General features: G+C 41.5%; 1 protein-coding gene across 1 annotated transcript in view; it reads left to right on the top strand.

Annotated features, from left to right (window-relative positions):
• The window catches only part of SUGT1 (SGT1 assembly cochaperone of MIS12 kinetochore complex), a 277622-nt gene extending 277172 nt beyond the window's left edge, over positions 1 to 450 (top strand). The window contains exon 15 of the mRNA XM_077483157.1: positions 5 to 450. Coding sequence (XP_077339283.1) covers positions 5 to 106 — 102 coding nt within the window. The 3' untranslated portion in view covers positions 107 to 450. The remainder of the gene's footprint in view (positions 1 to 4) is intronic.
• The last annotated feature ends 12553 nt before the right edge of the window (positions 451 to 13003 follow it).

Raw genomic sequence — 13003 nt, 5'->3', positions numbered from 1 at the left:
ACAGATGGAGTCTGGTGGCACAGTCCTAAGCACAAACTGGATGGATGTGGGTAAAAGGAAAGTTGATGTGAATCCTCCAGAAGACATGGAATGGAAGAAATTCTGATCTTCTCTCGGGCATACACTCAGAATGAGATCTACTCCAGAACGTCACTTCAACACAGTTTTTGTGTTTGTGGTTTCTGTAAAATGTTAAGGATTAAGTCACAAGTCTACCTTTTCCATTAATACTGATTTACGGAAGTGAGCCAGTATGGGAATATGAACTCAAATTTTTATTGCCTATAAAGCTATTTTATTAGTAATTGGGGTGGTAAATGTCATCACTTCTGATAAATTGATGTAAATCTTTCACAGTGACCTTACTGATTGCCCTTTTATGAAGAGTGAAATACAAATACTGTATACTTTTTCCAATAAACTATCATTTGTTTTTCTTTTCTTTCTCCACGTTGGTTGTTAGGCCGCATTTGTGCAAATGTATGATCGAGCACTTTGTTATTTATATACTAACGGGGAAACTCGATGTCATGTTTGATTTGCATAGCAAGTCTAAAATACTGATGGCTGTCTGACATTACTGGAAATAAGCAATTGAACTGTGGGAGTTGTACACTGCATATCATTTATAGGTTTGTCACCAAATAAAGCAAATTGATTTGTACAGGTGTAAACTCAGTACAGATTGAGAAGTAATGAGGAAAAGAAAAGGCAACTTTGTTTTTGAAAGTATAATTTGCATATATTTAAATGGAAATTATTCTGTTCCTGATGTGACAGGCAGCTACATATTTATAATACCCGTTAAAATATCAAAGCAGCAAATGAGTTTAGGAATATGTATTCGAACATTCAGGCTCTTTCAGACAATGCAGTTCTATCTAATGGTGACCATAACCAGTCCACAATTACAAGCTTTTACTGAAGTAAAACTATTTTAGTGTTAAGTTACTGCTGCAGCTTATGTTGTAAAAAAAGTACTGCAGTGTTCACTGGTGTGTCCTTAATGTGTGCAGTGCACCCAGGCCCAAGGGGTAGGGGGCTCACTGTGCAGTCACTGCACACATTAAGGATTCCTTTTGGTATGCAATCCTTACTGCAGCTGCCACTTGTAGCATCTCTCTACCATTTCTCTAAAGATGGTGGATGCAGTGCTGACAATAAACCGATTAAGTACGCACATACACTTGGCTCAATCTCACACACAGACCCCACATGCCAGTGGATGCATGCATAGGCTAAGCCTTTCTTTAACAGTCCCAACAAATGATTTAAAATTATAGAAGGTATTTGTAAAAGTATGCAGTCTGAGGGGTGAGGGCCACAGTTGCATCTCCACTTAAAGGGTACTGTATCAAACAAGCAAAAAATTATAGTACTAAACTCCAATTGAGTAGTCTGTCATGCATTAAAATTTTTAGGACAAACCTTTGGCATGTACCCCCTCCTTTTAATGCCCAAGTAGTACTTGTACACCACATTTTAGCAAAATGTTAAGTAGGGCAATCTCTGAGAAAATAAAGACTACGCACATACACAGCAATGGTAATTAAACTGGGATGGTTGGTGAGGTATGGATAGGATTAGGCTATAGAACTGGCAGTGATAGTCAAAGATGAGTGGTCCTAAAACTGTTGGATGGTGATTTATAAAACTGAGCTCCACATTTGGTCCATTATCTTTTGTGTCAAATTTAACATTCTTACCTAGGAAAGGAAAACATTTAAAATATTTTTAAAATTCCTAACGTCTTCCATCCAGTGGTCTGGTTGTTAGAAATATTGTCCCACAAGGGTATAGTGATGTTCTTTCATACAGTATGTTCTTTTAAGGTGTGTCTGCGTAAGTTTCTACTTTTTTTTGTTTTTTATTTCAGTCCTGTTTTGCAATTACGAGATCCTTGGTTATTTTTGTGTTGAATGAGGTACACAACATTACTGAAGGCACATCTGTATGATCCTGTAATACTGAAGGTACTTTTTGCATGTGTGACACTTTTTAATGAATTGATTTGGTGGCACAGTTTGCAAATTTTACAAAACTTTCGGTATTTTTTTAATTTGCATAGCAAAAAATTAAAAACACAGTGGTTATTAAAGCTACTAAAAGAAAGCTCTATTGGTCTAAAAAAAAAACTATAAAAATGTCAATTGAGTAGAGTGTTGCATGACTAATTGTCATTCAAAGTGAAAATTGACCTGGGCAGGTTAAAAATGCTTCCAACAAACATCTGTAAACCTTGTTCTAATCATCTTTGGTGGGTGCAGCTTTGAAACTGGTGGTTGCAGACAACTGCTGGATTTCTTTCATGCCTTCTGTTTTTCTGTGGTTGCCTTTTCTGTGATTCCACCCAGCAGATTTTTAGATTGAGACTTCTATTCATGTACATGATCAGGTTCTCTGGCTAAAATATTGGTCTGCAGAAGTACCCTGAAAAAAGCTACTGGCTGGTTTTGCTTTTCACATGACACATATTTAGTTGGGTTTGATCTGGATAAGTATATCCCAAAAAAAAATGTGGGCAGTAAGAGTTGCCTTTTACCTCTTGGGGAAAAAGGGTGAGCACATGATTTAAAGATCTGCCACTCCTACTTTTTCTTCCACAAGATATCCCTTTCTCCAAGCTCAGACCTTGAATTTGAGGTTGAAATTTCAGTCCCAGTTCCCCAAGAAGTCCTGGGCCTCCAAGCCAGCAACATCTGAGACTGAGTCCTCTTCCCTATGACTCCCCACTCATGTGCTTTGTGGACTGGACTAGTGGTCCTTACACTTCACAACTTCTGGAGACAGAAATGTCCTTTCTCCTATATTGGAAGGTGCTGATGATAAACATCAGCTTAACAAGTTGCAGGGCTCTAGGTCTTCACACAAGTGATTTCACCCAACTGCAGGGTCTCTTAAGGGTTCAGTCAGACAACATCACAGCTGTGGCATACATAGATCACCAAGGAGACACCAAAAGTCAGGCAGTTTAGAAAGAAGTGAATCTCATTCTGCTTGGATGGAGCTTCATTTTCCCCCTTTGTGTTCACACATTCCATAGGCATAATAAGTTTTCCTGAGCACTTGTTGCCAGGGGAGTGGGCTCTCCATCCAGAGGTGTTCTAGGAACCCTGATGATTTTGGGGCACATCAGATGTGGACCCTCTGGCTCCCAGGTTCAATTGGACACGTTTGTCTCCAGGAGCAGGGATCCTTAGGTGTTTGTGGTAAATGCTCTGACGCCATGGGATTAGTTCTCCCTGATTTATGACTTCCCTCTGCTACAACTTTTCATGCCTACTCCACACGAATTCAGGTGAAGGGAATACCCGTGACTCCAAGTGCCCTGGTTTTACCCAGGTGAGACTGGTATTCTGACATTATGAATAAGTCAGTGGACAGTTTGGAATAGTCCAACCCCCTGTCACAAGGTCCGATTTTTCCATCCTCCTTTACGGTCACTGGCTTTAGCAGCATGACATAGTTATATCTACTCCTTTGAAAGCCAGGAAGACTAGTTTGATGAAAATTTACCACAGGACCTGGAAATATTATATGACCCGATGTGAGGAATTTTCATTGTTTGGTGCGTGCCTTTGTACTGGATGTCACACATTGTTTCTCTGGTTAGACCAATTTTGAGCCCATAGGATTTCAATTTGTTTCCGTCTGTATTACAAAAACTCCATTTGAGCCCTTTCCTTAGTTCTTTTGACATGAAAGGTTGTGTACCGGGTTGCCATTACTTCGGCTTAGGGGGTCTTGAAACTGGCAGCCCTTTCCTGTAAGGAGCAGTTTCTGGTACTCCGTCATGACAAGGTGGTTCTTCGAGCTCTGCTGTGTTTTTTTTTTTTTGCCTTAGGTGTTTTCAACCTTCCATCTTAACCACGATATTGTCTTACCTTCTTTTCTAAGCCTCAGGCACCAGGGGACAAGGCTCTCCATACTTTGAAAGTGATGTGTACTGTTGGGGTTTACCTGAAGTCAACTGCCATGATTCAGCAATCAGTCACTTTGTACTGCCTGAGGGACAAAAACAGGTCACACAGTTACAAAGTCCACTATTTCCCCTTGGATTTGTCAGCTTATATCTCAAGCTTACGGTTTGAAAGGAAAAGTCCCACCTTTTTTGGTGATGGCTCATTCTACCAGGAGTGTAGGTGCTTCCTGGGCTATCCATCAAGCTTTAGTAGCTCAAGTTTGCAAAACTGCTACGTAGTCTTTAGTTCAACCTTTTACAAAGTTTTACCAGGTGGATGTTGGAGCTGCTGATGACGCTACTTCTGGTCGCAGTGTTTTGCAGGCTGCTGCAAGTTTCTTTTTTTCTTTTTTCTGGTATGGTTTTTGGGGACTTTTGGCTTGTTGTCATGTCGCTCTCCCCTCATGTTCAGTGCTTTGGGACATCCCTGTTTGAAAGGATTACAAAAGTCCCATGATGTATGATCAAACTGGATTTTTAGCTTATCTATGTAATTGAGGTTTATGGTTTGCTCCAAAACTGAAACCCTTCCTACAAGGGAGGGGTTTTGCCTAGGAGGGGGCTTCCTGTCTTTTTTTGGTCAGCTTTCAAGCACCTGTAGGTGGCATATAACACTGTTATATCACTAAAGTTGCTTCATGTCCTGTGAAATACTCCACAAATGAATTCTCAGGTAAGCCAAAAATCAATACATTTTTTAAAATCAGCTTTAAAATGGTAAGTGGTCTCATCACCTAGGAGCTACACCCATCAGCTTCTGGGCCTCCGATACTGCTACAGAACACTGAATAAATGTACTATATCACAGTGTGAAAAATTGCTTTTACATTATTAACCACTTGCTTACTGGGCACTTAAACCCCCCTCAGTCCCAGACCAATTTTCAGCTTTCAGCGCTGATGCACTTTGAGTGACAATTACGCGGGCATACAACACTGTACCCAAATGACATTTTTATCATTTTTTTCCCACAAATAGAGCTTTCTTTTGGTGGTATTTAGTTACAGCTCGGAGTTTTATTTTTTGCTAAACAAACAAAAAAAGATGCAAAAAAAAAAAAATCATGTTTTAATAGTTTGTTATAAAATTTTGCAAACAGGTCATTTTTCTCCTTCATTGAAGTGCGCTGATTAGGCGGCACTGATAGGCTGCATTGGTGGGCACTGATGGGCTGCATTGGTGGGCACTGATGGGCTGCATTGGTGGGCACTGATGGGCTGCATTGGTGGGCACTGATGGGCTGCATTGGTGGGCACTGATAGGCTGCACTGGTGGGCACTGATAGGCACGGTTAAGGCGGCACTAATAGGCACAGATAAGGCGGCACTGATGGGCAAAGATGGGCACAGATAAGATGGCACGGATAAGTGGCACGGATGGGTGGCACGGATGGGCACTGATAGGTACCACAGATAGATGGCACTGATAGGTGGCACTGCTGGGCACTGATGGGCGGCACTGATGGGCGGCACTGCTGGGCACTGATGGGCGGCACTGGGGTGCAGCACCTTTGAGGCAGATTTTGGGTGGCACTGCTGGGTGGCACTGTGGGTGGCACTGTGGGCACTGCTGGGTGGCACTGTGGGCACTATGGGCACTGCTGGGTGGCACTGACAGGGGGGCACTTACTTTATTTCAGGATGGCACTGCGGGTGGCAGGTGGGCACTGGCAGGGGGCAGGTGTCCGCTTGAATTGCTGGCCGTGATCGGGACTGATGTCCCGAACACGGCCGCCGGCGATCGGCTTTTTTTTTTTCTCCTCGCGCTGTCAGCGCGAGGAGGAATACTAGCCGATTACCGGCTCCGTTTTATCACATGATCAGCTGTCATTGGCTGACAGCTGATCACGTGATAAGGGGTCGGGATCGACCCCTTACACGGATCGGTGATCAGGCGAGTCTCACGGACTCGCCGATCACAGAGCGCGCCGCGCGCGCCCCTCAGGGGGCGCGCAGGCCGCTCGTAACCGGGACGACGTCAATAGACGTAGTCCCGGCAATCTAGGTCCGCGCTAATGCCGTCATTCGGCAATAGCGTGGTACCCAAGTGGTTAAGGGCCCTTTCACATAGGTGTTCAGTATAGATCAACCTGTCAGTCTTTCAAATGGACCCAGACTGACCCACAATGTATGTCTATGGCTGGGTGGATGTAATTAGTTGATTGTCCATTTAAATCCTCCTATATCCGTGTCCGTTCAGGTCCATTTTTTAATTTTTAATTTTTTACGAAAAAGGCTGCATCCTTTTCTGTTTAGACAAATCTGAATGTATGTAAATGGATGCCATCTGTTTACATCTGATATGTTTATGTCCATTTTTAGGCAAGAAACATTTTTTGTTTATACTTCTTTTGTCACCTGTAATTGGCCTCTGCAACAACTAAAAAAAAAAAAAAAAAAAGATGCAAAAGTAGACGGATATGATCTGAACCACACAGAACTGAAGTGCAAACTGATCTGATCTGAAGGTGGATTTTGTAAACTGAATTCATTTTTTTCTTTGCAAATGTGATTGAACAAATAACACCCACATTAAAGGACCTCAAAATTGAAATTCCGCTCTGTCCCACCTATAATGTATTTTTCTGTTCTTGCATTGAACAGCATCTGATTATTAATGTTCTGATGTATACTGACATCTGATGGTTTTGAGCCAATACAAATGGTTTGATTTGGTACATCCCTATGTTTCTCCCTTCCTGTTCAGTGCTAGTTGGTATATTCTTATCTATACTCTCTATTTTCCATTAGTATAGGGATAGTCATTGCAGAAACAGGGTTTACATATTCAAAACTGGAAAAACATCCTCTGCACTGCAGTTATGTGAAGTAAAGTTGTGTTGTATATAAACTTCTGTGTCTTATTGAAGAAATAAGCTGCCTGTGGATGGAGCCAAGTCAACAGATGACCAGACTGTCTGAATAGACTGGGACTATGGAGGTATGTCAATGCATAAAACTGCATTTGGAACAGAGCTGCAAGAATATGGATTCCTAAAGCCTTTATATTCTCTGCTGCATATGTTGTGAAGTGTACTTGTTCTTTAGTAAGCACATTGTCTCAAAAATATTGACAACCCTGCATTTCTGTCAAATAATTCACCACTTCGCTCTGAAAACTGTTGCAATTACAAATGATTAGACATCTCGTAGAGAAACAAAAATCTAAATTTGACACATAGACAAAAGTATTGCCACCCTCAATGTAATATTTGGTAGCACACCCCTTGTAAAAATAACTAAAATCAATCGCTTCCTGTAACTGTCAATGAGTTTCTTGCATCTCTCTACTGTAATTTTGGCCCCTCCTTTACTGCTGCTCCAGGTCTCTCAGATTGGAAGGGTTCCTAACTGCTATTATATAACTATATATATATATATAATATAAACTAACTGCTGTTTTGAAATCTCTCCACAGGTGTTCTATGGTATTTAGATCTGGACTTATTGCTGGCCAGTTCAGTACTCTCCAGCACTTTGTCTTAAACCATTTCTGCTGTAAGACCCATGACATCTGACCGAACTTTGTAGCACTGGGCCCTGGATTACACCCCAGAATTCTTTTGTAGACTTCAGATTTCATAATGCACAAGGTCAAGACATCCAGTGCCTGAAGCAGCAAAGTAACCCCAAAACATCAGTGAACCTCCACCATGTTTGACTCTATTCTTTTCTTTAAAGTTCTCATTTCTTTTTCTGAAAACAGAATGATGGGCTTTATCAAAAATCTGTAATTTTGTTTGGTCTGTTCACAGCACATTCTCAAAAAAGGATTTTGGCAAACACTTTGATCAGATTTTCTCTATCGTCCAGGGAGATTAGCTACAGTGCCACGGGCTGTAAACTTCTTGACAATGTTGCGCACAGTGGACACAGGAACATTAGGATCTCTGGAGATGGACTTGAGATTGTCCATGCTTTTCCACAATTTGTTTTCAAATCCCCAGACAATTATTTGCTGCTCATTATTTTCTCCATGGCACACAGAGACACACAACAGAAAGGTTGAGTACTTATTTCACGATCTTAACTGTTTGCCAGTGAAATCTATATTGTCAGCACCTGTTAATTGATACAGATGAGTTTAGTTACAGGGGCATCACAAACTTGGAATGCAATTATTTCTTACAATTTTGAGAAGGTAGCAATAATTTTGTCCAGTCCATTTTTGGAGTTTTGTGTGAAATGTCAGATTTGTTTTTTTGTTTCTCCACTTTTTTGTGTTCAACCAATACAAACAAAATAAATAAAACATGAGAATGCCTAAACATTTGTAATTGCAACAATTTTCTGGGTGAGGTGGTGCATTATCTGACAGAAATGTAGGGGTGCCAATATTTTTGGCCATGACTGTATCTGCTGAGATCTGCTTATAAGCAACTAAGGATCAGATTACAGTTCCTGCATTAATTGAACATGTCCAATATCACCCATTAGTGTCATATGTTCAGTTTGTAAAGCTGTGCATGCATTGGAATCTTACGTGTATTACCTCTTGCCTTGGGAAGTATTTCCAGAATTATACCTACTGTTGCAATTGTGGTTTATTTTCTGCTCTACATAAGTACCTGCCTTTGGTATAATTTGTGTGTACACGGATATAGCTACACTGTTCATATTTGCAGCAACATGTCTCAGCAAGGGTAGGTGCCTCCACTGGACACAGACCTTCAAGAGCAAGCTTATTTGCAACAGGTAGAGATGTATACTTGATTCAATTATGTACGTATAAAACAGTGTAGTGGTGGTGTGGAGATCTGCAGCTACCCAACTTTCCTAGGCTGATGGCTAGAAATTCCAGGAATTGAGAGAGCATTTTCTTGAGCTAGAAATCAGTTCTTCACTACCTATACACTTCACATGGTGAGAACCAAGTCATAGCAAAATTTCCTTCTAAAATATAAGAAAAGTGGTAAACTGGGTTTTAGGAGTATCAGGTCAAGTCTGTCTGGACAAACTTCACCTCCTATTGATTATTGAATAACGTTCCCATTAAAGTTAGCAGATTTTTTTACATATTTACTGAAGCCAAGCAGCTTTGCCCAACACTACTAAGGAGTATGCTACCTACAGCATAGCATACAAAGTGCAGCAGTCAAGATTTTATTCACACACACATTACATACTCCTGTCCCCCATTTTTTGTACACTGTACTGTATGTTACATATTGGCCACTGCATGCCTGGCTGTAGGTTACATATTTTTAAGTGCTGCCATCTGTATGCCTGTACTTTATATACTCCTGACCACAGAACTGTGTGTTTCATGCTCCTGACCACTGCACTCTGCAATCAGGGCTGTATGTTACATAATCCTGACCATTCTGCTGGGATTGCAGAAGTCCAGAACGTGCAATGTACAGCATATCTTTAGTAGTCAAGAATATGAATGTGTTATATTTAACAGATTTTTTTTTTTTTATGTTTTTGTTGTGGTATGTATCTGTAAGACTGTAGCTTAGGGCACAGTAATTAAATAAAATGTTGAGGTTATAAACACTGTAGCATATATATGAGTGAGTGGACTGAAGTTTTATTTAACTATGCTCCTTTGTGCCCTTGCCAGTGCATTGTGACCACACCCCCTTTCAATGGTGAGCTATGCATGCCACATTATTATTCTCTTAGCATGCACAGGGTTATTTTGGGCTGTAGCAACACTGCTACACCTTGGTTTATTTTTTAATGTATGAAAGACATTTTGTACAAAATCATATTTATACACAATTTTAACTATATACATGTACAGTATATAAATAAACATGCCTCATTTTCTTGCTGTGATTTTCTTGGTAATTTTTTCCTAGATAGCCCTGTTACAATTTTTGGACCTAAAAAGTCCATTCAGTTTGTATACAGTCAAGCAGGCCCTTGCACTAGCATACTTGTTTGGTGGATCTAAATTAGATAGTTTAATCAGATTGTAACGTGTGTGGTCAGCTTTACACATATCTAACAAATCATTTAAAAAAAAAAACTATATCTTACCTTAAATTATACCTATCCTTTTGTAAGACTAGTCTTTAAATGTCCTCACCCTGCCAATACCTTTCCCTTCTCTTTCAAGATCCTTGATGTGTAGCCAGCTGGGTGCTATACCACCTCCTCTTCAAATACTCCTGGCAGGACTCTTCTCCTCAATCTCTTGCATTCCTGTGGAAAGGCTGTTCATCGTTAAACTCAATGATGCATGGACTTTTCATAGCATTGAATGGAGATCATGGTACACATGTGTGCAATAGAACTGGGAGACTCCTGAAGAGGAGGACACACGCAAATAGTATCTCACAGGCTTGTTATGAGGTTGCTAGGTAAAGCATTGATTCAATTGTGTACCAATGGTAAGGGCAGTATTTTGAGGCACACATGGGTACTTTGGTCCTCACATAAAAAGGTTGAAGATCTCTGAAATAAAACAAGTGTGGTTTTCTCAATAATCTGATTTTATATATGCATATAGGGGCTGCTGCCACTTGGGAGGTTGGTCTGATTTTATAGTTTGTCTTTAGCTATAAAGGGTTTTATGTTCTTAAACACATGCACATTTAAGATTTAGATGGTATTCTTACAGTGTAGGTTGCTCAGCATTTTAGTCCTCCGCGGTATTCTGAGGAGAGAGAACATTCTGATGGAGAGGAAGACAAATGCAACTAACAGCTGTGGCAGTCTGGCCATTTTACACATTAATGATGGCCTTATAATGAATCCCATAGCAATCCGTCTTTAAAGTCTGTATTTTTCCCCATTCCCAAATTAATAGTGGAGATTCTAAGATCATTTTACTCAACCAGGAAGAGCTCTTTGGTGATATACCCTGTTTCCCCGAATATAAGCCCCTATCCTGAAAATAAGACCTACAAGGACTTTAACTAGGGCTTATTTGGGGGGTAGAGCTTATATTGCAGCCATCACCGACAATCGCGCTAGGTCTTATTTTCGGGGGGAAACAGGGTATACTCATTCTTGGACTTGCACTTCCCAGAGAAAAGAAGGAACAGTTAGCTTATTCCAAAAGGCTGTGCAAGATGCAGTAACCCATTGAAACCTTGGCTTTGTGGCCAATATGGTTCCACTAAACTGAACTCTTATTGGCTGTAATAGGTTATCATCCTTTACACATATGTTTGTCTTTGTTCTGTTTATTAAATAGGCCTCAGTGATTTCGAGGTACAGTGTGCCACCGAGCTAGGAGACCTGAACCAAGCTGTAAAAGCAGTCTGTAGCAAAATCTAACCACAGTATTATTGTGTCAAATCTGAAATGACATCACTAGCATTTCTTGTAAATTCTGATGGATATTTTCTGGGATGCACAGCACATCCAGCTCTTTCCTCTTATGCAGTAACTTCAATAATGGTCCCCTGATTCTTGATAACAATGAAATAAAGATTACTATTATGAGTGATCTGTATTTGCCAGGGGAATAGGAAGACCAACAGGATTCCCAAACTGATATACCACCTCGTAAGAATTGGTTTGCCATCCCTTCATACTCCAACTTCTAACAAAATTAAAGCTCTCATGTACTTACCGCCAGAGCCTTTAACATTCAAATGAGCATTAACATTCAGTCATTCTGAAGTCACACATTTGGGGAACATTGAACTTGTCATACTAACTTCTTTCCACCTCAATTTTATCCTAATCCTTTACCTAATTTTACCCTAACATTTAACACAAATATATTTTCTCTTTCATTGATTGACAGACACAGCACTTAAATCTTGAACTTAGGGTTATATTGCCACCTTCAGGAGAGGACTAGGCAGAACACAGCACTGGCTATAACCCCTCATTCTACTTCCAGCAGCTCAGTTTTGTTCTGCCTAGTCTAGGAGAAGGACCTGGCTCCCTGTGGGGACCAAGGGTCCATGGGATTTTTTCGTTTTTTGCAGTTTTTTTGGTTCCTGTGATCTACAATCAACAGCCGGGCTGGGTGACAGGCTGGATAATATAGATCCTGGTAGTCTCCCTAGCCTGGCCATCAAGCATGTGCAGACCTTAGTTAAGCAATAGGTCGGCCATGACGTGCCCCGTTCTGGTCCAGGGGCGGCCAGTGTGCTATATGCTCCTGGGCACACATGACCAGGCTACTGCTGACCGAATAACAGTGTGCCGTGTCCGACAGTCACCCTGAACAAGCCTGCGAGCAAATCTGTTGCCGCATGAAGGTTTTCCCCTGCCCGACTCTCGGGTGGGGGGTCGCCTTTGGGAGTTTGCAGTCTGGTGGACCTCCCTCCTTTCCGACCAGTGGGTCGGTGAACTGGTTTCGTCAGGCTACAAGATAGAATTTATTTCTTGTCCGCCAAACTGATTTTTTTCCCTCCAACCTTCATCTTCTCCTGACTTGTCGGGAGGCCCTGTTTGGGGCAGTACAGGACTTGCTACTGTGTGGGGTAGTAGTACCTGTACCGATGTCGGAAAGGTTTCAGGGATTCTACTCAAATCTGTTTGTAGTCCCGAAGAAGGAAGGGGTCCGTCCAGGCCTGGATCTCAAGGCCCTCAATTGCTTTGTGAAGGTGCGTAGGTTCAGGATGGAATAAGTTCATTCTTTGGTTGCTGCACTCCATTAAGGGGATTTTTTGGCATCTTTAGACATCAAGGATGCATACTTGCATGTCCCCATATGCGTCAGACACCAGAGGTTTCTACGCTTTGCGGTCGGGACGAGCACTACCAATTTGTAGCTCTGCCCTTTGGCCTAGCGACGGCGCTAAGGGTCTTCATCAAGGTGCTGGCCCCAATTCTGGTGTTGCTGAGACAGCGAAGGATTGCAATCGTGGGTTACATGGATGACCTCCACCTGAGAGCAGCTTCTGCCTCAGAATTAAGAGGATGTGGCGATCACCATACAGACTCCCTAGGCCAGGGATATGCAATTAGCGGACCTCCAGCTGTTTCAAAACTACAAGTCCCATCATTCCTCTGCCTCTGGGTGTCATGCTTGTGGCTGTCAGAGTCTTGCTATGCCTCATGGGAGTTGTAGTTCTGCAACAGCTGGAGGTCCGTTAATTGCACATCCCTGCTCTAGGTGTTTGGTAGG

This window comes from Lithobates pipiens, unplaced genomic scaffold (assembly GCF_037356315.1).
Source record: "Lithobates pipiens isolate NorthernLeopardFrog02 unplaced genomic scaffold, aLitPip1_a1.2 Scaffold_16, whole genome shotgun sequence".
NCBI classification, from domain to species: Eukaryota; Metazoa; Chordata; class Amphibia; order Anura; family Ranidae; genus Lithobates; species Lithobates pipiens.
Note: the sequence above shows the minus strand (reverse complement) of the source record. Positions and strands in the feature narration are given on the sequence as shown.